The sequence below is a fragment of the Aricia agestis genome, chromosome 20, assembly GCF_905147365.1.
Source record: "Aricia agestis chromosome 20, ilAriAges1.1, whole genome shotgun sequence".
In the NCBI taxonomy this organism is placed as follows: Eukaryota; Metazoa; Arthropoda; class Insecta; order Lepidoptera; family Lycaenidae; genus Aricia; species Aricia agestis.
This window is the reverse complement of record NC_056425.1, coordinates 7,257,241-7,283,996: the sequence shown is the minus strand read 5'-3', so window position 1 is coordinate 7,283,996 and position 26,756 is coordinate 7,257,241. Positions and strand designations below refer to the sequence as shown.

Below are 26,756 nucleotides of genomic sequence, written 5' to 3'. Positions count from 1 at the left end.
TTTGCCTAATTTTGCTCTATAATGGTACGGATATAGGTTAAGTTGGGTTCGATAATTTTTTTGTTGTTTCAGTGCTAATATTATGTTACATACCAAATTTCAGCTTTCTAAGACTTCAGGAAGTACCCTAACAGTTTTGATGATCGGTGAGTCAGTGACCAACATGTGGGTTTTGGGACACCTATATAATAGCTACGATATTGAAACTTTGCGCATTTAATAACTATACCCATGTCATTATATCTTCAAAATTTCAACTATCTGGCATTATTCAAACCAAAGTTACGAGGGTTCAAAAATACGACGAAACGTTTCGAGAAAAGGTTTAGTGCCCTTGCGCGCTTCGCTTGGCTCATCTTGGCGGGGGCACTCCCGTGCCCCCATATTATTATTACCTCGATCATGGGAATCGCAGACACAATAGATTTATAATATTATAATAGTTATGCGACAGCCGGGTTGCCGCTTCATTGATGGGATAATATTATAGTGCTTCATTAATACATTACGTTTTGAATGACTATTATTTTTGATTGCTATTATAATTAATTTCTATAACTGCAAATCAAACATAACATTTAAAATATTAAAAAAAATACAAAAAAAATGTGTATAATAATTATAACATAGTAGTTACAGGCTAAATAGTGTAAACCATTTTTATGTTCTGCTTAACATAAAGATTGACTAAAAAATAAAGATTGAAAAAAAAATATTTAAAAATCAATGTCCACCCGTGAGAAGCCGGGGCGGGCCGCTAGTAGGTAATAAAATTCTGACAAGTACAATAACGTATTTTTTCGAGATTATAACGTTTTTGTAGCCCATACAAAAGTGAAAAAATTGCTCTTTCAGCGCTGCTACTTTTATAATGAACTCTATTCAAAGGACTCATTCTAAAGTATAGTCTGTCAAGAAAGTCATTACAGGCAGGAAAATTTTTAAATGAAATAAAAAGTAAGAAAACTTTATTAATTTGAGATAAAAATGTGCAAGATGACAATATTTCAAATGTAATAAGAGTTATCTGTGAAAATACAAAGAAAAAAAATACACCGTTTAAGCGTGATTACGTTTAGAAAATTTTCCCGCCTGTCATGACTTTCTTGACGCACTATATAATATCACTTTGTTTTTTTTTTAATTCGTCCCGGTCGGGACAGGCAAAGGGAGCGTTGCGCGCGTTACCCATACAGCCATTATCACTTTGTTTTGATATATGAAAAAAAAAAAATTCAAATTTTGTTAGTCTCGCTTAAACTTGATAATGGCTGAACTGATTTGGCTCATTTTACTCTTGAAATATTCGCGAAAGTCCAGCGAAAGTTTATGTCACGTTTATGCGAAAAGTACAGGTCATGTAGTCAAACACAAATATCGGTCATTACACAATGGAAATTCTGATTAAATCTCTCTTTGCAGGTCGCGCGGGCGTGTGAGTTCCTTGCTACATCTAATGTTTACTCGCTTATCTGATAAGAGACACAAGCCGCGCGCAAACATCATTATCATGGCTGCCTCAGTGATACCTACTTGAGTATGGAGTAAACCGTCAAACTGGAGGACCTACAGACATTGGAGAGTGCTGAGGGGGGGGCGGGGTTTGAGGAGGAGTGCCTGGCCAAGAACCTCAACAGGACAGACAGTTTCTGTCCAGCATACTACGACGGCCTGTTGTGCTGGGACCCCACGCCCTGGAATACCCTCGCAGTCCAGAAGTGCTTCAGTGAGTTCCATGGAGTGCAATATGATGATACACGTAAGTTATTTTTTTTTATCAAGTGTATAGGGATCTGTATTCCAATTTTGAATAAACCATTCAAAATTGGAATACATCAACCAGTTTACATGGCATGTAAGAAATGTGATGCATTTTGAAATAAGCCATTCAAAGTTGGAATAAGCAGCCCAACACCGCGGGTGCCAGTCAATTGAAACTCTATTTTCTTGTGTAGCAAATAAAGTTCAGTTTCAATTAATGGTTAATTAAAAATGCATTGCATTGCATCGCGTTGCAATGTAAAAACATCTATAAAGTAAGTATAGCGTTTTCTGCCTTATATTTTTGACAGGAGTCAAAAATATAAGGCAGAAAACGCTATACTTATGTATTTTAAGGTTTTTTATGAATTTATGTGCCTGAGTGTAGTTTTAGCACACCCGTGAAATAAGTCACAACATTCTTCATAAAACTTTTAAAAAGTTCCATGCCTGATATTTTTACTTACATTTTAAACTTTTTATTGCTAAACAATGTATTGTACTCCATTTCAATTCATTTTATTTTAAATGCAAACAAAGAAAGAAAACAAAAAACTTCAATTAACTGTGCCATTGTATTTTTTATTGCGTGGTAAACGTGACATTTACGTTTTCAGAACTTTGTTTACATTGAACAAGTTTACAGTTCCGAAGTCGTGAAGTTAGACTGCTCAATAATCGCGTAGAATGTATCATTCTGGATTTTCCATATTCAACCCCCAAAATTTGTACCCCTTCTCACTTTAACCCCTAAATACTCTCCAATTTTTATCCCCTGGGTAAAACACCCTTGTAACCGTATATCTGTGAAACAACTCTCATATTTTTCGTATAATTGCGATACTAGTGATAAATTTATTGCCATTATAAAGTTCTTTCACCTTAGACATAAATATTAAACGATAAGGACCAATAAAATATCTTCATACATCAAGTCTCATTCATGTCATACAAAAAATGTATAAATAAGAAGTGTTTAAAATCTTTGTTATGATTTCAAAAAGAAACGTAAAGAACTTTTTTTTTCAGAAAGAAACGTAGGAAAACAAAAAGTATATCCGCGTTGAGAAATCATTAAATATGCTAAAAAAAAGTTCATAAACGATATTTTAAAAAGCCTTGCTGCAATTGGCTTATTATAAATTACGACTTTGACATCATTAGCTACATTTAAATTAATTATTATTTCGAAATTTTACTTTATTTGGTTGCGACTGTACCTGTTCAGCAACTTTGCAAGATTTCGTGAATTTTTTTGTACAAAAACTTTTTAAGGACAAAGAATCTTTATGGCAAATACAGTCAAACACACTTTCACATTCATAATATTATATACAGTCATATTGTACATAAAGCTACGTAGTATATAACTATGATATCAGGTAAATGTGTAAATTTTTATCGGTACTTAGTTAAATATTTACGTTGATATACATACACAAGGTGCGTCTAAAGAGAGCATTCGCCTGATAGTATACAGATCCATAAGATCTTTTAAAATGTGGGAGAAGTTTAAATATGGGAGATGCTTCGGCATTCATGGGTCGGCTCGATTAGAACAATATCACAGCCTTGCAAAGTTCTTTACAACCCTCACGGTTCGCGTACATTGTTACGACTTACGAGTGGTAGCGGGCTAGCGGGGCGGGTCGCAGTTTTCATACAAGTTTTATAAATCCATCGCACACTTGTTGGAACCTTAAGAGGAGTCCACACCGCCGTTTTTCCATACAAACGCTGTCCCCTGTTTCCTCCCTGGATAATGCCGGTAGAGTTATGATTTTTTTCCTGAATTCCTTAGCATGTCCCTATGTTTTCTTTTTTTCATAACTTTATTATTAAAAAAGATAAGAAGGTCCAAAAACCCAAAAAAATGGCCAGATTTTCCTCTGTGTTCAAACAGCCAGAAAACAAAACTGGCTAGAATATACAAAAAAAATAAAACAGGAACATAGCTCAAGCCTTGCTTTAATTCTTAATGAAAAAAGGACTTAAATCGGTTAAGTTTTGGAGAAGGAATCAGCGGACAACGAATCGAAGATTTTCTGTTCTTTTATTAGAACTTTTGTCGTGTTGTCTCTATCGCGCTCTGCGGTGGGAGACTTGAGATTGGTGAGACAGCAATACATTTTCAAATACCTATTTTCAATTTTTCTCGCCCCTGGTTTATCCTCTTAAGTGATGTAGGAAATCAATGCCCCTAGGGCTTAGGGGGTGAAATTAGGACTCAATGCTAGCTTTCCGGGAGTCCTAATATACGCAGGCGAAGCTACGGGATAAGACTAGTATTGTAGATTCTCAGTTATACTAACGAATTCCGAAAATTGATACGTCTTATTTCTTTGACATAAGGTTCTGCGTAAGGGTAAAATAACTGTAAACGTTACATAGAGAATTCTGTTACACCATAAAGGCGAGTGACCGGGATAGATCATAGGCCTGGAATAGATAATAGAGGATGGATTTCAAAGGTAGACGTCCTGGTTGCAGTGATACTTACATTCATATAGGTACTATGGAACATGGATACACTAAAATTATTATTATGTACCATCTAAAAATTGATTAATAGCTTTGTCCACACTGTGCCTTTTTCTGTTCGTCAAGGGCATGCGTTATAGCGCAGTCAACAGCGAACGTGAGGCATGCCCGCGACCAATGCCCTCTGACCGTATCCAAAACTTCTAAAGTGACAATATTGGCGTTGCGTTTCTTGACGCATTCAATTATTGAATGCGCCAATATGAAAGTTGATGACGAAAATTTAAGATGAAAGTGCACAGAGATTAGTGCGTTCAAATGAGCCCTTTTAAATAATTTTTTTCCACACTTTCCTCTATTTCTTCGCTCCTATTAATATTAGCGTAATAAAATATAGCCTATAGCCTTACTTAATAAATGGGTTATCTAACACTGAAAGAATCTTTCAAATCGAACCAGTAGTTCCTGAGATTAGCACGTTCAAACAAACAAACAAACAAACTCTTCCCAGATATTATATTAGTAGTACCAAGTATAGATTGAATTGACATAATCCGACCAAATGACGTAGGTCCGTCAACTGCCTATGAATCAATTTCTTCAATGGTACATTTTTTAAGATCTTTCTATAGTTTTGTGTATAGGTAGTTAATAATTTTAAAAATAGAATTGTATACCTCATTATTATTATCATATTATGTACACATAATATTTGTGATATGTACAATATTATAACAAACATAAAAATAGTATGCTTGCATCAAACAAACTGTTCTTTATAAGTAAGTAGTTTGATATTATTAAAATTCGAATTTCGAAGCAAAAAAAAAATTGCATTCAAATAATATAAGAATTATTGGGGGTATACTCGGGTATGGACTATCTAAGATGTTCCCCATAACATGTGAAATAGGCTTCTTTAATTAAAAGTAGGCTTCTTACCAAATTTTATCATTTTTTTTATTTCAAACTAGACGTTCCGCACGGTTTCGCCCGCGTAAATTAGATATTTCACTGACAAATTAGTCCACAAAAAATAGCCTATGATCCTTCACGTAATCTACTCCTTATCTGTGCCAAATAACAGAAAAATTGCTCCAGTAGTTCGTGAGATAAACCCTTTCAAATAATTTCCCCCCGTTTTATCCACATTTTCCGCTGTTTCATCGCTCCTATTAGTTTTAGCGTGATAAGGTATAGCCTATAGCCTTCCTCGATAAATGGGCTATCTAACACTAAAAGAATTTTTCAAATCGGACCAGTAGTTCCTGAGATTAACGCGTTCAAACAAACAAACAAACTCATCGGTTTTATAATATTAGTATAGATTCAAATTCTTTCTTTATTAAAATCTATTGAACGGCTTGAGAAGTAACATAGAAAAAGCTTACGCATCTAATATTAGTACGGATACTCGCAAAATCAACTTAAAATATTGGATTTCAACACGAAATAATTAACAACCCTAGTTTGTAGGCCCCAATATTACGCCTACAAACGTTCGGCAAACAACCATATTGTTATTGTAATGGCAAAGTAAATATTTGATTTTGTATAATTATTTTAATATTAAACTTGATTCAACAGAATTTAATATTTCATGCGGTAAATTTTATGGTTATAGTGGCAATAAATTTATTTAATCTCGTGAAACGACTGAACTATAACAATTTGCTGATCTGTAAAACAGTTGAAAGTTTAACTCTTCATTTTTCACATAGGATTTAGGAATGATTATTGTTTATTTATTTTTAACGTAGGAATTACTATTCTTTATGTTATGTGTTTTTTAAAACGAAGTTCCATATCGCGCGTACTAAATGGGGGCTAGACGGAAAAAGTTGTAACGACATGACACAAAAGTGTCGGTATATTACAACTAGAGCAAAAATGCTACAGTTGTAAGCCGTGCGGTAACGCGGGTTTCTCTTTCTCTCTCTCTCTCTTTTTTGTTTATTTTTTTATAAATTCGTTCTATCCGGGTGTCCCTTGACACCTCTCAAGTTTTATTATTTTTTCTGATTATTTTTCCGACCCAAATATCGACCAATAGAATTGCACCATTCGACGTCACGTGGTACAACCTACATGGTATTATACTGATAATTTTTTGAAAATTTTCTCTGGTAGTTGCTATATATAAAAAACAAATTCTAATTCTATTGGCCGACATTTGGGACGGAAAAATAATCCCCCGAATACCACACGAGCTTCAAAATTATCTGGCATTTCCCTCAAGGTTCCCTGCAAACAAATAAAGTCGTCAAGTTTTTCAGGAAAAATCACTCGCGCTTCGCGCTCGTGATTTTTTAACCTGAAAAACTTGACTCCTTCATTTGTTTGCAACGAACCTATCGGGAAATACCCGATAATTTTGAAGCTCTTGTGGTATTATAAGTGAATATCTTTTGAAACTCTAAAACAGTTTCTTCCTTTGAAAGAGGAGTGCAAGACAATAATTTGTCCATTATTATTACCAAATTGTTGTGGTAAAATTACCGATATTTCAATAGCGGTGCTACTTTCAATGATGCGGATATAAATAATGACGTCATTACAGAGAACGCGTCACGGCTCTGTCTGGAGGGGGAGTGGCACAACTACTCCAACTACGCCAACTGCACGGAGCGCATCGCCAACGTGTCCCCCACCGACGTCACCAGCCTCATCTACATCGCCGGCTACTCTCTCAGCCTGGCCGGCCTGTGCCTCGCCGTCTTCGTCTTCCTTTACTTCAAGTGAGTGATCAGTAGCCGCACGGAGTGCTTCACCAAAGTGTCTCCCACCGACGTCACCAGCCTCATCTACATCGCCGGCTACTCTCTCAGCCTGGCCGGCCTGTGCCTCGCCGTCTTCGTCTTCCTTTACTTCAAGTGAGTGATCAGTAGCCGCACGGAGTGCTTCGCCAAAGTGTCTCCCACCGACGTCACCAGCCTCATCTACATCGCCGGCTACTCTCTCAGCCTGGCCGGCCTGTGCCTCGCCGTCTTCGTCTTCCTTTACTTCAAGTGAGTGATCAGTAGCCGCACGGAGTGCTTCGCCAAAGTGTCTCCCACCAACGTCACCAGCCTCATCTACATCGCCGGCTACTCTCTCAGCCTGGCCGGCCTGTGCCTCGCCGTCTTCGTCTTCCTTTACTTCAAGTGAGTGATCAGTAGCCGCACGAAGTGCTTCGCCAAAGTGTCTCCCACCGACGTCACCAGCCTCATCTACATCGCCGGCTACTCTCTCAGCCTGGCCGGCCTGTGCCTCGCCATCTTCGTCTTCCTTTACTTCAAGTGAGTGATCAGTAGCCGCACGGAGTGCTTCGCCAAAGTGTCTCCCACCGACGTCACCAGCCTCATCTACATCGCCGGCTACTCTCTCAGCCTGGTCGGCCTGTGCCTCGCCGTCTTTGTCCTCCTCTACTTCAAGTACACGTATTACCAACTATTTTACCACTTCTCTTCCTCTTATTTTAACATTTATCATGAAGTTTTGTGACTCTCTTCCTCATTCTTACTAGTGCAGTTCTAATTTCCAAACTATCAATTACCTGCAATGCTTGAATGAACCATTTTTGAATAAGTTTTAATATCAGGAAAGGTTTTAAATAAAAAAAAATTAAAACTCTTAAAAAATTCTAATGATTAAAAAAAAAGAGGAAATGTTCGGAATCATACCACCTGCAACTTTTCGCTATCGTCCCACGCGAAAAACATACCATCCTCATCACCTTGATGAGTGGCAGTCTTCCACAGTGCGTTTTTCGCGTAACTTTCTGCCGCGCACTGTAAAACTCTGGAACGAACTGTCACCAGCAGTATCTCCGGACCTAAGTGACCCGTTTGCCCCATAGACTTAATATATACTGTTATGGTTTGCCCCCTTATTTAATTTAAAAAAATAATAATCATAATATTAATACGTGAACGAAAAACTTTGTAACCCTTTTTACGAAAAATGGGGAAAAGTAGGTGCATGTAATTTTGCACAGTTATAGTTTATATGGTGAAGGAGTGCATCGAACTAATATTATTTTGAAATTATGCTTTTATCATACATATTTTTAACAAATAAAACATTACACACACTACAACACACACACAATATGAGAAATGACAGATTTTTGAGTGACAAGCCTATACATACGAATCATACTCTTTTATTTATGGTTGAAGTCTGTTGACAACAAGTTGACAAATTGAAAATGCATTAGTGTTTTTTTATTGAATCTAAGATACTATTAGACAATGCTAACACGGCCAGTCTGAGATCAGCTAAGTCCCAGAGACAAGAGTTGAAAAAAAAAAGATAAAGTCAATATTTTTTACAAAATATAGGTAGTAGTCCTAATGTCGTTAAACTAAGGTCGAATTTCGACCATTGGGCGATCTCTAGTAATAATAATAATGAAACAACTCGGTACGCTAAATTTAAAATATAGGATTTTTCACCAATTTTAGGCACTTCTAACAAAGAATTTGGCTTTGTGTGCCCAGTAAAAAGCGCTTTACGCCATTCCATGGTCGAGGGTCAATAAAAGTGCTCTACGAGGTTTTATTAAAAATTCGGTAAAGAATTCTGCACGCATAGGATTTAATGAAATTTTGCGTGTAGCTAACTCTATAGTCTCCGGGATAAAAGGTACATGAAACTGAGTACCTATGTAATGTTACCGTACTTTGAATTTTGGACTAATTGAAAGAATAACTCGCCCATGACTATTAACAATGTCGTATGTGAAAAACGACAACTTTACAGGAGAGCGATTCAAAGTCGAAAATTGTGCATAACTTTTTACTTATTTCAAGTAGGATCATGAAATTTCAGGTAACTATAAAAGTTATTTACGTTTTGACATGTTATTATGAGTATCTCGTATTTTATGCCTAAATATGAGAAAAGTCACTTCTGACCTTCTTAACGGGGTACGAGTAATGCTGATTTGTCGAATTGCCAGAACCGATATTGTTGCTTGTAGAAAATCGATGATTGCTTGTCGGAAGTGGCATTTACGTCATTGTTAAGTGATAACTGTTAATTTAAAAATATGTCGCATGTAGAAATTACCAACAAAAACGACAACAATTTAAAGAAAAAAAATAGTTTTATGGACTTCTGTCAAATAAAACGTAAAAACAATGTACGTATGAAAATACAAAACATTTCTTATGATTTAAATAATTCAGAAAATCAAATTTTCATCCGAAATGAAAACTTACTTAAAACATTGAAATAAAAAATTATTACCAACACTATTTTGTTGACTTTTTATAGCATAACATAAATTAACTAAACAAAGTAAAAAATAAAAATATATATTAATTTTAAAGAGAAAAAGTTTGTTTTAAATTATAAAGAGAAAAAGTTTTGTTTGTATTGAATGGGCTTAATAACTACTAAACTAATTTTAAAAATTCTTTTACTTTTGGAAAGCTACATTATTTGCAAAGAACACAGGCTATGTATTATTCTGAAAAATATTAGGGATCCTACCGAAAATAGCAAAAATATAACCCAAAGTGGTAGAAATTTGCTAAAAATTTCATTATTTCGCTTCCGCTACGAAAAATACTGATGAGACATCAAAATAATGTTATACATATTTATAGTACTCATCATTATCTACAAAAATCCCAGGGCAGCTTATGTCTATCTTTTATGGTTTAAAAATAATAACCATTACTTTCATTAAAAAATTTACTTCAAATCATCTCCTTCTAGCGTGACTTTTTTTGCATATTCGTTATTAATCCTTACCTACATAAATATCAAAATATTAATTGGAATTATGTGAAAAATAGAATTTTCCTTTAAATTATTACCATGAGCCAAATATTTTAGATGTAAGGACAGTTTGATTAAAGCTCAAAATAAGGCGCCCGCGCTGACGCGGCAACGGCGGCGGCTACCACGAATGTGTAATGGAAAATATTATATTTGCAAGTCGAACGACCGGCTATCGATCTCATCTAGATCTTCCAAATATGCTGGAGAGATGATAGTGCCTAAATGTGTGGAGAATACAGAAAGTACTGACGAAGGACTGACTGTTTTGCAGGCCCATGAAAGAAGTTCGCGGAGTCAAGTAGTTCTTAAAAATTTCTACATTTTAGGTCACTTACGAACCACCACAGCCTTTGTTTACATGAAAAATTGAGATTAGTATTTATTAGATTAATTATTCAAAAGCAGTCTTCTTTATCCGAGATTTTCTCTGATCCATTGTGGTATTTTAAATAGCATTTTAGATATTATTTTTGGAAATTATGTCACTTTTACATATTTTGAATAAATCTTTATGTTTGTTGTATACCTGCTGAATAGCAAAATGCCAAGAAAGTCTGGCTTTATTGCGGCTACTAGTCACCAAATCGCAAAACCATGAAAAATACGATTAATAAATAAAAAATTATATTAATTCATTATGTATGACATGTGCCAACAAAAACCTAATTTTCGCACAAAAAAAACCCTTCTGAAATTTCTTAAAAGTTGGTAAGCAACGACAGATATGGTACAAACTACAAGCGCCATTTAATCAATAAGAAAAGTAAATGAAATGATTATGATTTAGTATTACCGACATTTTACCAATTTATAAATCCACATAATAATGTCAGAAGTGGCACTACCGACAATTTAACCATTTATAAAATCGATTAAAAATGTCGTATGTGGTACTACCGACATTTTACACATTTGAAAAACCAGTTAAGAACATTGGATGTGGCACATCCTCCAGTTTTAAGTTACCTACGATAAATTAATGTTGATGAAGTTAAGAATTCATCTCATAATCAAATTTAAAGCAATAAAACATAAGCTATACTGTTAAAAATATTTAAAAAGATTATAAAGAATAGTAACTACCATTTTCCGCACTTGCGTTAGCTTTGGACTTAATATTACCATCAGCATTTTTTGTCTTTTACTATATTTTTCTTAATTTTGTTGAGTACCAAGTTTTAATTGGCCGTGCTGATCTTGTAGACATTGAAAATGGCGTCGAAAAGTAAAAAAAATATAACTACGGTAGCAAAAAATCAAGTGACAGCGCGACGTCCATTCCCTCCGTTAACATAGTCGGATGTGGCACATCGTGCGCTCTTACTCGCTTCCGCGTTCCGTTAATAACGTAGGTAGTGACTATCCGACATTGTTAGCGGGCTATCTTAGTAATATACGACATTTTTAATGTGGCTATTTCAGAAACTACGCATAATATAGATTTTTTCTTTTCAGCTCACGATAGCCTTGGTTACAAGGACATATTTTATGAAATAAAACAAAAATGACGATTTTGCACATCCGACATTGTTAATAGTCATGGGCGAACTATATTAGTGACTAGATGATGCCCGCAACTCCCAAATTCGTTTATCGCGCGGGATCCGTATATTTTTCCGGGATAAAAAGTAAGTATCCCATGTCCTTTCCCGGGACTCAAAGTATCTCTATACCAAATTTTAGCAAAATCGGTTCAGCGGTTCGAGCGTGAAGAGGTAACAGACAGACAGACGGAAAACGAGACAGGGAAAATGCATACAAAGTATACTCATAATTTTGCGACTACAATGTAAAAAAATGGTCCTTTATTAATTATTATAGACGAATTATGTCTTATTTTCAATATGGCACCAATATCGTAGTATGGCACTGTATGCCGTGCTAGACAAACAAACGAACTGATTTAGCCTGATCTTGAATTAATAAGCTATGTCCACACTGTGCACTTTCATCTTCAATTTTCGCTTTGGCGCATTCAATAATTGAATGCGTCAAGGAACGCAACGCCAATATTGTCATTTTGAAGTTTTGGATACGGTCAGAGGGCATGCGTCGCGGGCATGCCTCACGTTCGCTGTTGACTGCGCTATAAGGCATGCCCTTGACGAACAGATAAAGGCACAGTGTGGACAAAGCTTATTATAGCCTAACTGTGCTTACCCCGCTGTTTTTGTTGCGACCGACATAATATGATCTGTCTGTGGTTGCGACGATATGCAATAATAATTGTTCTTCGAATAACAAAATACTTATTGTTGTATGGATGATGGTATACCTAGATAAGTAAACAACAGACCTTGGTAAATTACACCTAGTCAAGTTGTCAAACAAATACACAACTTTTACTTACGTTTTATTGACAGTCGAAACAATAATTTTCATATCGCCGCGCTCGTCAATCATCGCATTTGTATGGCACTGACAGACGACATAATACCGCAATAATACGAAACAAGACAAACCTTTTTTGGCTGTTAAAGTGACCCATTCACGGCAGGACTGCACGGCAGTCCTGCCGCCGTGAATGGGCCTTTTAAGGACCCTCGACACGGATGGCCGTGGTGGACAGCAGATAGCCATGATTATGTATTATTATAATATTAATACGCGAGACAAAAACAAAATAGTGGATTTACATTGTCTAACTGTTACTTTGTCTTGTCTAACTGTCACTTTGTCTCTTCTTCCGTAAAAAGAAACCGTTTCTATGGTGACCATGCTACGCCTGCTGGTGAAAATAGAATATGAAACACCCTCATTTAGAACCTCCTTCTTGAAACGTCGTTTAAAAACAAAGAGCAACAACAAATCTAAATAAAATATTGCCTCCTTCACTGATAAGTTGGTGTGAGTGTGACAGCACTTAGAGTGACAAGGACAGCTAAATAGGTCGATGACCTATTTCCCTAAGTGCCAATCAATGGCTACTCTATTATTAACAACAGATTACCTCCAGAACGACTACTTAAAACAGAGAAAAATGCCCACTTGTCGAAAATAGCCTCTTTGGTTAAGGCGAGCACTTACCTCAATTCCAAAACGATAAGCTTGCGCACAACCGAAGTCGTGTACGCATCGCATCGCAATAAGATTCATTTTCTATGTTATTTTTCATGTGTTTTTTTAAATATCTTTGGAAATAAATATTAAGAAACAAAATTGTTCGGTTTTTAATTTAGATTCACTAACATTTAATTAAAATAAAATATATGTTACCCTAGTTAATACTTATATTTCGATGATAAGGATTTTTGTCAGAGGTGAGTTTGTAAATTAATTACAGCCAAAGTATTACGTTTTATTAAAATGTTTATGATTTAAACCCTTTTAAATATTGTGCTTTATATCTCATATTTTTTACATTTCGTTATTATATTAGAACTAGCTGTTGTCCGCGACTTCGTCCGCGTGGACTTTAGTTTATAGCGCGCAGTGTCAACAAAATTTGTGTCAAATTTAAAAACTTTTTAAAACCCTGGTAAGTGGTACCCCTCTTAGGGCCGCGCTACACCGGAATGGCAGCGCTGAAAGTGCTCGCCTCGCCGCTGCCATTCCGGTGTAGCGCGGCCCTTAATTAATCAAAATACCCAAAAACAGCTGTGCAGTGTGCACATAATCTATACTAATATTATAAATGCGAAAGTATCTCTGTCTGTCTGTCTGTCTGTCAGTCTCACTTTCACGCCAAACGCCAAAACTACCGAACCGATTGTAATGAAATTTTGTATACAGATAGTCTAAAGCCTGAGAAAGAACATAGGCTACTATATATTTTTTACTGGAAGAAAGGGTTGTCAGGGGGTGAAAATACGTAAATTTGTTCAAATTAAGTTAGTTCCAAAAATTCATAATAGATGGCGCCGTGCGTCTTCTACATCGCGCTGACGCTTGCTCAAAAGTCTTTCTATAAGAGGTGGTATCATCTTGCAATTAGGTTTCGATTTCTTTCGATTGTTATATCTATTCTACGGTATTAAATAACTCAGTACTTTATCTGTGCAGTGACGTAACCTATCAATGATAAATAGTTTATGGGTAAAGTTGTGTAATTGGGGGGCTAATTATTATTATTATAAACTGAAGTCCACGCGGACGAAGTCGCGGGCAACAGCTAGTAACTAATAAGTATGATAAGTTCTATGTTACAATGAAGTAAAAAATAAAACGCCATCTGTTGAATCGTATTAGAACTAAAATGTTCATTGCATCGATATATTTCTGGATTTTTTATAATATTATACATAAAATATATTTTACTGTTTTCATATATTAGAATTAAAATGTTGATTGCATTCATATATTTTCTGGATGGAATATAGGCCAACACGGTACACTCGAACTCCTTTATTTTAGAGCGCCTTCTGTTGTCAACTTGTCACTTAAATTAGAAATGCAGTAGGAGTTCTATAAGATAAGAAAGATTGATTATTATTATACCAAGTGATAATATTATTAAACATAATATTCTAACGTATTAAAAACTATTAACAAAAACATAATAACTAATAAGTATGATTAGTTCAATGTAATTACAATGAAGTAAAAAATAAAACGCCATCTGTTGAATCGTATAAGAACTAAAATGTTCATTGCATCGATATATTTCTGGATTTTTTATAATATTATACATAAAATATATTTAAGATTTTTGAAATTTTATTTTAATACACATCCAAGACCCAGGAACATTGAAAACTTTTTGTTCCGCCTGCGGGACTCGAACCCAGGACCCCCGGGATGAGCGCTGGCCACGCGCAATGCGAATTAATTTTCATCGATATTTTCATGGAAATAAGATATTTTCCTACATCAAAATGTAGCCTATGTCCTTTCTCAGACTCTAGAATAACTGTGTACAAAATTTCATTGCAATCGGTTCAGTAGTTTTGGTGTGAAAGCGAGACAGACAGACAGACAGACAGAGATACTTTCGCATTTATAATATTAGTATGGAAGTATGGACTAGGGAAACCGGGAGTCAATAAATAACAAAATGGGGTTTGTCCTCGCCTTAAAAAGGATTTACTTTATTTGCATCGAACACTATCCGAAAGTACGCACTCGACAGATTTTGATCAGTTCCGAATTTCTAGGGTATACTCGTAAATACACCAAGGTTTCCGACAAAAAAATATTGTGTATCTAACTACTTATAATATCAATCTTTACCACCAAGTTCAAACACACACATTTGTTTCCAAAATCCGAAACGGCACATTCGGAATTTTTTCACGTTTAACAACGTCTCGCGCGTCTCTATCAATATTCTGCACTGATAATATGACGTGTGCAACATGTCGGTCGGATTATTTACTTTGTTAGCACACAAAGTAAATAATCCGACCAAAAACCATAGCACTGCAGACCTCCGACCTTTGCGTAATATTTCCTATTCTATGACGTTTACTTTCACGAGGCCATATTATTCATCAAATTATCAGGTAGCATTATTAATAAGCAACTAACGAATTAGCAATTTCAATTTACCTAATCGTTAATATCATAATAATTAATCACTAATAACTAAACGTGAACTCGTAAAACCATAATTAATCATCTGAAGATATTAAAGACAAACCACTAACATTGATGAAGGTGAAATTGTCTGAATGACTGATGGCTGTTAAGCGGTAGATACACTGTTGAGGTTAAGTCCATAAACTGTGGAACTTTTGTGTTAGTAGTAACTTATATATGTATGTATTCCTTTATAGAGCGAAAACCGTATTACTTTCCGCAACAAAAACTTTCCCGGGATTCAAAGTATATCTATACCCAGCAAAATCGGTTCAGCGGTTTGGGCATGAAGAGGTAACAGATAGACACACTTACGCATTTATAGTATTAGTAATATGGATGTGCACTGCGGATCTTCCCGCTGCGACTCAACATAATAAGGTTTCAAAAAGAAAAGTTGCCTTTCAAAATTTCAATAACAACATCATGAAGATTCTTGTAAACTAATTTCCCGCTGCCACTCAACATAATAAGGTTTTAAAAAGAAACGTTGCCTTTCAAAATTTCAATAACAACATCATGAAGATTCTTGTAAACTAATTTCCCGCTGCCACTCAACATAATAAGGTTTCAAAAAGAAAAGTTGCCTTTCAAAATTTCAATAACAACTTCATGAAGATTCATAGTAACCAATTAAAGTAAGCTATTTTGAATGTAAGTATGATTTATTATTATTTTCTTAGTGCGAATATGTCGTGTAATTATTGTCTCCTTACTTTGACTACTGAAACTCTGTAAAAAAGTATGTCTAGAATAACATTAAAAATGTATTAAAGACAAAAACATGTGTGAAAATGTACAATCTCAAATATTTATTCCGAATCCGGCTCAAAGGACCAAGCCCATATTTATATCCCGCATCCCGCTCAAACGCTCATTGTTCTGGGATAAGTCGCGGGATAAATATATATGGATAAGGACTAAGGCCGCTTAATTAACTTTTTGATACATTTTGAAACGGTCTTTGGTGGGGCGGAGAATTTGTGACGCGTCGCTTCAAGAAAATTTTAAACAGAAGCTGATCATAATAATTTTAGCTTTCATTTTGACGATTTTATTAAATACTAGCTGTCCCGGCAAATGTTGTTTTGCCATAATATAAAGTATTTCGCCCATATTATTTTATTAAAGTGACTAAATAAGTATGGCACCATGGCAACGTCCATCGCTATCCCTTCGCACAAACAATGGTCGCCGTCAGTCTCGAGTTATAATAATTTACTATTATTTATTCAACAAATGCACTTATCAATATAAAAAGTAGCCAGTAGCCGATTCTCAGACCTACTGAATATGAAGATAAAATTTGGTTAAAATTCAGTACAGCAGTTTCGAAGGAGTACGGTAACTAACATTGTGACACGACAATTTTATATATTAGAGATAATTGAAAATTAATGTTATGTCATAACTCATAACTTTCAAATTGATTTCCAAAATTTAAAAAAAATATTTTCATTTTCACTTTCTAGGATGAAAGCTTAGACAGTTCGTAAAGATATTTGCAGCAATACAACAAACTTTGTATACTTTACGTAAATATGTGTCAAAAATTTTCAAAATCGGTGTAGCAGCTTCGAATCATTTTCAATTTAAAAACTTGAGAGGTGTCAAGGGACACCCGAATGGAACAAAGTTATTTGTTATGTTCAAAATACATATACACTCCAAAAAATTATTTAAAAAACCCATCTATTGACGCCCAGGAATACTAACAACGCGTCGCTGTTTATTCTCAAAACCGCCATCTAGTTAGACGCACAGGAATATTATCAACGCCCTCTGCCCCTACCATGAGGGTACTAATAAAAAAGTATCGAGGTCAAATGTCGTTCTGTCTAGCCCCCTTTACGCCAAACGCGCGATAAGGAACTTCGTTCCAAAAACAACAATATTAATTATTCTTTGATATTATTAACTTAAAGTAAATCGCTTTCGAGTTAAAATTACGGAACATTCCCCCAATTCAGAGACTCTTCGGGGCTCTTACATAAATTGTTTTCAAGTTTATAACACAGTACCATGTTTGAAATTTGAGAGACTTGATTAGCGCCATGTAAGACCATGTGTTACACGCTTTGTCTAAGAAGGCTTTTAGACTATCCGATCCGATTTAGGTCGCCGATACGATATCGAAATGTGTATAAAAAAGTAACATAATATTATTATGTCACCTGGAGGGTGAGCCAAGATCTTGTCTTTGTCGCTTCTTTATAGAATCGCCGATCAAAATGTATGGAATTGACATAAGACGAGTCGAACGTCAACGTCATATTAACGAACGCTTTATATATTGCAATTCCATACATTTTGGTTGGCGATTCTATAACCAAGCGATAACGAAAAAGTTTTAGCTAAATGGCCTGTAGCTCTGTTCGTGAGGAAATACGTATTTTGCGAACTATACAGAGCTCGTAAAATATTTTGCTCACGTACCAGATTTTATAAAAATCCATATTGCTATTTGCTCGCGATTGTAATGTGACGTAGTTTTCTTCGCAAGCATATTAATAATAATCATAATAAGCGTGTAAACGACAGCTACCTAATTTTCCCAAAATGTTTTACTAACCCCAACATTAGCAATACCTATTGGATATCGTGCCCCGTGTATTATTTTCCTCTATGGGATATCGTATCGAATGCTGTTAAGAAGCTATAAATACAAACCTCAAACACGACTAATATTATATGTTGAGCAAATACCTTGTTGTGTGAAATTAACATAGTATATATTCAAAGCATACAGGTACTAACTACGGTTAAGTAAATAATAAGTAATTTGTGGTTTAACTCTGTAAGACTTTAAGTTAGTAATAACATGATTATGGGTAAACAGTACACACTATACAGTATATACGTTGTTCTCTCGTATCTATTTATTAATGTACTTAGTTTAATATTTTTCCCTTAATAACAAAAAATACTATTACTTTTTTCAATACAACTTTTAAGTCCAATTTTTTTTGTAATATTATTATCATTATCTATTAGCTTAATATTTTTTAAAACAATAAAAACTTGAGAGGTGTCAAGGGACACCCGTATGGAACGAAGTTATTTCTTAATATTATGTTCAAAAAACCAGTATTACATATTATACATATACACTCAAAAGAATTATTAAAAAAACGCTATCTATTGACGCCCGAATACAATAAACTAAGATCGGCGTGAAATCCGTAAAAATGTAACAAAGAGTATTTTAAGCAAAGGTCACTTTTACCGTTGCTTTTGTTTTGGCGTAAAAGGGATTTTTCATTAATTTTAATTGTTTCTCCAACTTAAATCAACCGCCGAAAGGTTAAGCTACGAAAGTAAAGTGATTAACCCAAATAGCAAAGAGGATCGAAAAGTTAAAGGTGCGAAGTTGTAGCGGTAAAGATTTAATTACTCGTAATCACAAATATAATATTATGTATTTTCATCAAAATTAGCCCTATTGAACGAACTTTCAAAATTCTGACAGTGCGTTTTAAATCTTTTAAAACCAGTTTATGTTAGTACTAGATGACGCCCGCAACTCCGTTGGCGCCAAAATTAGTTTATCGCGCCGGGAACCGTACATTTTTCGGGATACAAAAGTATCCTATGTCCTTTCCCGGGACTCAAAGGATCTATGTACCAAATTTCAGCCCAATCGGCTCAACCGTTTAGGCGTGAAGAGGTAACAGAAAGACAGACAGACAGACACACTTTCGCATTTATAATATTAGTATGGATTACGTAAGTATCCAATATATTCATATAATATTTTAGGCGTGAGGAGGTAACAGACAGACAGATACACTTTCGCATTTATAATATTAGTACGGACTTAACTCCGTGGCGCCAAATTTCGTTTTCGCGTGGAAACCATAATTTTTTTTTTTTCAGAATAAAAGTTTCCTATGTCCTTATACAGTGTGTAACAAAAATAAGTCATAATACTTCAGGGTGTGTACGTGTTCCTTGTAGAGAGTTCACTGTGAAAGTAGTAGCGCTGAAAGATGATTTTTTTTTTCACTTTTGTGGGCAAGGGCCCGAGCATCACGAGTTTCCCCATACAAAAGTGAAAAAAAATTTTGGTCTTTCAGCGCTGCTATTTTCACAGTGAACTCTCTACAAGGAACACGTATACACCCTAAAGTATTATCACTTATTTTTTTTACACCCTGTATACCGTATTCTCTCATATTATTTTAATGCTATAACTCCCAAGCGGCCACATGCGGCCGCGATAACAATAGATAGATATTGTGTCCACGATGTGGTTTTTCCACGATCGAAGAATGTGCAATGTTGCTAATGATAACTGTTTGTTACAGAGATCTGCGTTGTCTGCGCAACACGATCCACACGAATCTCATGTCCACCTACATACTGTCCGCCTGCAGTTGGATGCTGAACTTAGCTTTACAGGTAACACAGCTGTTATTAATCAGGGGGCGTCCAGTGCGTGAGGTGTTCAAGGGGGGACGGGGTCAAGCTAAATCTTTCCAAATCTCACGGGAGGGGGTGTCGAGGGGGCACAGCCAGAACATAGATTTTGAAAATCTCGCGTGAGATTAGAGGAGTGGGGGAGTTGGAGAAAATCTTACGAACTCTCACCGAGGCGAGAGAGGAGGTAAAAAATGTCCTTATAACTGATAATCATTATAGTTTATACACGACGCGAAGTGATAATACTTTAGGGAGTGTATGAGTCCCTTATATTAAGTTCACTGTCAAGTCGCAGCGCTTAAGAGGATACACCAGGGGCTAGAGAAATGAAAAAAAAGCACGTGTAATATCTATAGCTGTCTCCCTTACCTCAAGCCTATACCGCAGAACGCGATAGAGACAACTGCAGAAAATCCAGAAAATCAACGATTCGTTGTCCCCTGATTCCTTCTCCAAAACTTAACCGATTTAAGTACTTTTTTCATTAAAGATTAAAAAAAGGCTTGAGCTGTGTTCCTATGTTTTGCTTTTTTTTGTATAATCTAGCCAAATCTGTTTTCTGGACGTTTGAACACAGCGGAAAATCTGGCCATTTTTTTGGGTATTTGAACGTTCATATCTTATTTAATAATTAAATTATGAAGAAAAAGAAAACATAGGGACGTCGTATTAGTGGTCGTAGATATTCAGGTAAAAAATTATAACTCTACTAGCATTATCCAGGGAGGAAACAGGGGACAACGTTTGTATGGAAAAAAGGGAGAGCAACTTTTTTTATCCTTTGTATGGGAAAATTCCTGACGCACGGGCACTTGGCCATACAAATCACAAGAAATGCCTTTTCAGTGTGGCTCGCTTTGTAAATGTAATATTGTGTTTAATGGCATTTGGTAATTATTGGGGATATCACAGCCGTCATATTTATGAGCATGGGAAGAGGCTAAAAGGCCTGAAAGAGCTCGCGAACTTACTCGGCCCGCGTCGGTGACACACGAGAATCGCTCACACTGGATTACCATACCCCCAGGCTCGCGGCTCGCGGCTCTTTGCTGACACACAGGCGATTAATATCGTCGAGCCATAAGTCCGCGTACTTACTCGCACTTTAACTTCAGTAATAAATAACCTATGAAGTGTTAAAATCTTTGTGGAAGTAGTATAGGTCAGCAAAATCGTATAACGTAATATTTTGTTAAAGCACAATAATAAGTAATGATGCTTATTATATTCGAACATATTATTTCGATGATTTCGCCACCGGAAAATAAACTAATCGTTCATATTTAGCGAAATTGCTGAAATCGGGATCACAAAATCAACTCCTATTGTTTCGTAGTCGGTATTTTGTTTAATAGGGTATAGTTCTGTACGTGACAAAACTGTAGGTCCGATTGTTATATGCCAATTCGCAATAATTCTTGCTATAAATAATACCTTTGGTAAGCAAAACAAATTATAAATCGTATTGATAGAATTGTGTATAGACTTTATCTGCTTTATGTTTGTAAAAGGGTTGAACTTTAGAAAATAAACTTTAATATGTTATACTCAATTGTTATAGACCGATAGGACTATGATAATATTATGAGGTACAATGCTCCCAATGCAAAGTGATAAAGCGCATAGAAATTTTCGTAATTTTTCGGCAACGGTCATATTTCCCGAGCGTCGGAAGACGTCGCTGCAAGCGCTGTTTTGAATCACTTTAAACACCGCTTTGCGACGACGTAGAGGCGCCAGACGTTGCTTGGCGTTACTATGGTAACGTCACTGGTCATGTCACGATGGCTTCCCGGTGAGTAAATAGCACTTATTGACGGACCGGCGACAGCGAACAGCCACCGGCTATATGATATTTACTTTTATTTCCTTTGAACAAGGTGCAAAATGCAAGTGCATAGTTTGGGGCTCTTACGTTTCATAGATTCGGGTGTTTTCGTGATTACGACAATTAGCGAAGATTTGCATGCGCATTATTAATTTGGGAGTACTGTATTAAGTTTCAAGACATCTGAACTAAGTTTCAAACCTTGCTTTATCGGTCTATTTTTATTGGATTTTTTCATAAAAACTATAATTCCTTCTTCCTTCCTTTTTTCCAAAAGTAATCTACATACCAATTTCATTTTGAAATAAGTTTAGAGGTCACGTGAATAATAGAGACAGACGAACACAATAACGCATTTAGAATACTCATACAACGTCAAAGCACATTATACTTATTGCTTTTCAATTCAAACAATACTAGAAAACTTGGGGAATAAAATCCTAGTTTCCAATAGAATTAGTCTCGGAGCTGATATTACTTTTACGAACAAACAATATGTGACCCCCACTTGAGAGTTCGCATGTAGTTCGGAAATTGTTGAGGATTCTGTAACCAAGACACGCAAAAAAGGTACTTGAGTGTGTCAAACTTTTGTGCTTCACCAAAAAAGAGCCACCATTATCATCAAAACTTTGATGTGATGTAATAATATGGTGGCCATACACCATCCTTCCTATCGTCCAATCGGCATAACGCTACCGATTGGATCAGTTAGAAGTTTAGAACTGACCGTGTGTGGGAGTGGATTGGCATGACAGTTATACTTGATGGAACAATCGAATTTCGATTCTTTTGGCTTGATCATGCACAATTCAAACTGATTGTGTGTGGTGTATATAGACGAAATGCAGATTGGATCAAGCCTGCAGCGTCATGCCAATTGGACGATAGGAAGGATGGTGTATGGCCAGCATTACTGCAATTTTTTCACGCTAGTGGCAGCACCAGCATAGTTAGTAAACAATAAGTTTTGTTCGATGTTTAACAACGTTTCTGTCAATATTCTGATAATATGATATTTGCAATATGTCGTGTTTTGGTCGGATTATTTACTGTATTAGCGTTCTTTGCTCCGACCTTTGCCTAATATTCACTATTTCAAACGAAATAGGAGTTTTTACCAATAACAATAACAGAAAATTTACGCCAAGATTATTATTGTCTGACAACAGCGCGTGGGTTGAAGATTAACTAATCAACAATAGTTGAATAGATAAACTCCTGTCCAAAACTTTGGAAATCGTACAACTAAACGAATAGTTCTCCACATAAAGAATTCATATATTGCAACTAGATGACGCCTGCAACTCCGTTGCGCCAAAATTAGTTTATCGCGTAAGAACCGTACATTTTTCCGGGATAAAAAGTATCCTACATCCTCTCCTGGGACTCAAAGTATTTCGATACCAAAGTTAGCAAAATCGTTTCAGCAGTTTGGGCGTAAAGAGGTAACAAACAGACAGGCACACAATAGCTTTTATAATAATAGTATGGAAAGATAAACAAATGGGTAGATATCACGAAATCCAACTTAAATCAAAATATTGTTTATGTGCGAAGTCATATCAAAGTTGTAGACAATTCCACTAGCGGCTAGACTGGAAGTTTGACAATACATAATCCCCACCAACGTCATCAGCGCAGTGAAGTTGGCCACAGTTTGCTGTGAGCAAACAACGAAATCCAATAAATCTAAGATATAGAGACAAGAGATTATTATACCTTTCTACCGCAACATGATCGTTAATCGAGTGGAAACCGTACATTTATATGTTGTATTTAGCTAGACTCAAAGTTTGACAATACATAATCCTCCGCAACGTCATCAGCGCAGTGAAGTTGGCCACAGTTTGCTGTGAGCAAACAACGAAATCCAATAAATCTGATATAGAGACAAGAGATATTACAAGTATACTGCTAGATGTTTCGCAACTTCTTTCGCCTAAAAATTCGTTTATTACGGTATTTTATATTTTTACGGTATTTTATTCGTTTATTTCGGGTTATTCGTTTATTCGGTACCGTACATTTCCCAGATATTAAACTTCTAGATGTTTTGCAGAGTTGCCGGAGACGTACATTTTTCTGACATAGACGTCTGTCTATGTCAGAAAAATGTACGTCTCCAAGACATAGTTTTTCAAATTTTCAAATTCATTTAAGTATATCTTATTTCTAAACATACAATTTCGCAATTTTTATAATATTAGTGTGGAAGTATGGATTAATAGTTAAGCCGTAACTGTTATAAGCTCACAGATGCCGTGCGGTTTCGTCTGTCAATACAAAGTAGCCAATGTCCGTCCCCGTGGTCTCACTCTGCGCAGAGTTACATCAAATTCTGTACATCAGTTGGTCACGGGTGATGCAATGAGTTGTGACAAAGGAAAATATAATTTTTAAGATACTAGATGATCCGGTGAACTTCATATCACTTTCCTCCTAATTTTAACCTTCCCTGGTCTTCAAGACTAAACTCAGCCAACTCGGTTCAGCCGTCCTAAAGTTTTAGCGATACTGTGGCGGTACCCACAATAGGCATGAGGACTATTTTTTTTTCTTATCGGTAATTGAAAGACACTTAAAAAATAGAAACATCGTTGAAAAAATGATTCTGATAGCTTAAAAATTCACCAAGATATGACAATTCAAATATCTCATAAAAAAGACCTGCCCGAAACGCTCCATACAAAGTGCTACGAAAGTATGACGTCAGTCTTTCGTAGTTTGTACGCATCGGGAGACAACTTTGTTCGACAGGTATATTAAATATTGCGTTTATGAAAGTGGTTTCATAACAAAAGTTGCTTTTAATTGCATAAGTTATCGAATTGTATACAAATATTAAGAAATTTAATTAAAAAAAAATCGACTTCAATATCCAACTTTGAAGGCGCAGAACAAAAAAATTACAAATGCTATCATGCTGAAATTTTGGGAACACTTATTTTTTACCGTGATTTCTTTATTTTATTGACAAAATTCGCTAATCTTTGGCCTTGTCATCATCCCTATTCGCCTAACATTCCTGCATCGCGCTCTCGAAGTTTTCTAAGTGTGTCGGTAATCGGTATATATACGACAGCTGAGAAGTATCACGTGGGCTCCGGCCTGACCGAGCATAACACCTCGCTCGGTCGGAAGATCTTCCTTTGACCGCCATGCGCATAATATCCCCACAATACTAGCAAAACTTAAAATCCATTTTTATTTAAACGGATACGATTTTTAAATTTTACATGCCATATCTGCCAGTTTCTTCGGTACCTATACACAATTGGAATTCTTTTCAATAATATTAGTAATTCAGCCTTTCATCGAACAATTTTCATTTCATTCGCAGTTCCAACAAGCTCAGAAATGAATTCCTGTAAATTTTAAAAAGTATTTTATCGTTTGTTTGAAAAGATATTAAACATATTTTTCATACTTGCGGTTTATTAAAATAATTTGTGTATTTTGTGCTTGATAGATGATTTTTAACACCTTATTGAATCGACACAAGACATAATAATATTACGTCATAGGCTATTTTACCCGGCTACGGCAAACCGCAAAGCCAATAATCGGCCAAGTGCGAATCAGACTCGTGCACGAAGGGTTCCGTACCATTATAGAGCAAAATTAGGCCAAAAATTGTGTTTTTGTATGGGAGCCCCCCTTAATTTTATATTTTATTTTAATATCATTATTATAAAATATTAAAGTACACATATAACTAAGGATTTTGAGAAAAAATCAAGTAACTATCTGTTGCCATTATTGATATAGAGCAAAAAAGGCCCAAAATTTCACGTTTGTTGTATGGGAGCCCCGCTTAAATATTAATTTTATTTTGTTTTTAGTATTTGTTGTTATAGCGGCAACAAATCAAATCAAATCAAATCAAATCAAAATTGTTTTATTTCTGAATAAATTTAAAATAAATGTTTTCAGAAAGTCCTACATGATGCCTACCACCGGTTCGGGAACTAACCCGGCGAGAAGAACCGGCGTAAGAACAGATATCCATAATCAGTGACAAATCTCTAGCTATTACGGTTCTTGAGTAACTCAAGAACTCAAGCCTGGAGACAGACAGACGGACAGACAACGAATAGGGAAAAAGGGTAATTAATTTTGGGAGTCTATATGTGTTTGTATATTATGCTATCGTAGCGACTAAACTTGTGATTACGTTTTAACAAAACATGTACAATATCGAAAGATTAGTACAGAATAAAGATACCGCGGGTGCCAAAAGCTATATTTTTTCCTCAAAATTAGTCGTCTCAAAAAAAGTCGGGTTATAGCTTTTAAAATAATTACTTCATCAGCTCCTTTTGCGCACCCAAAATCGACAATATCACGGATCAAATCAAATAAAATAATAATATATTTGTTTGCATTAGTTTGTTTGGAGTCAAAGCAAGTGTCGGTCTCTGAATAATATAAACCCTCAGTCAGTATTTCCATTTTCTTTATAAATTATGTCCTTATTCCGCTTGTTTGACGACGGATCTTTCTTGTAAATAAACCACACTGTAATAGCTAAATTGAGTGTAAATGTTACGGGTTTTATTTAGGTGAATAAACAGACAAAAATGTTATAGGGTGAATCTTAGTCCGTTACGGAAGTTTGCAAAATCCATACTTCCGCATAACGCTTCCGTGGTCCAGTGGTTAAGCGTGTGGCTCTTGACTCGGAGGTCGTGGGTTCATTCGCGTTGGAAACATGTTATTTTCAAGTTTGGTTAGGACAATGCAGGCTGATCACCTGATTGTCTGACGAGTAGGATGATCCATGCGTCGGATGGGTATGTAAAAAGTCGGTCCTGCGCCTGTTCTCTCGCCATTTCCGACACAACTGGCGAGAGATCAGACGCAGGGCCGTCTTCCGTCCTACTGGGACGAGAAGTAAAAGGTATAGAGAGAGCTCTTGTGTACTGCGCCCACACTTGGGCACTATAAAATTACTCCTGCGTAACTGGCATGT

The 26,756-nt window shown here is 35.8% G+C and overlaps 1 protein-coding gene across 5 annotated transcripts in view; it reads left to right on the top strand.

The window, feature by feature from the left end:
- Positions 1 to 6,868: 6,868 nt before the first annotated feature.
- LOC121737338 (diuretic hormone receptor) overlaps positions 6,869 to 26,756 on the top strand; it is an 87,040-nt gene continuing 67,152 nt past the window's right edge. For 2 of the 5 annotated variants that reach the window (XM_042128996.1, XM_042129001.1), the window contains exons 1-2: positions 7,308 to 7,385; positions 19,839 to 19,932. In XM_042128996.1, the coding sequence (XP_041984930.1) occupies positions 19,879 to 19,932 (54 nt within the window). In that variant the 5' untranslated portion in view covers positions 7,308 to 7,385; positions 19,839 to 19,878. Of the gene's footprint in view, positions 6,981 to 7,307; positions 7,386 to 7,409; positions 7,521 to 7,548; positions 7,656 to 19,838; positions 19,933 to 26,756 lie in introns of those variants that run through there. The other 3 variants (XM_042128997.1, XM_042128998.1, XM_042128999.1) reach the window with 3 other exon arrangements.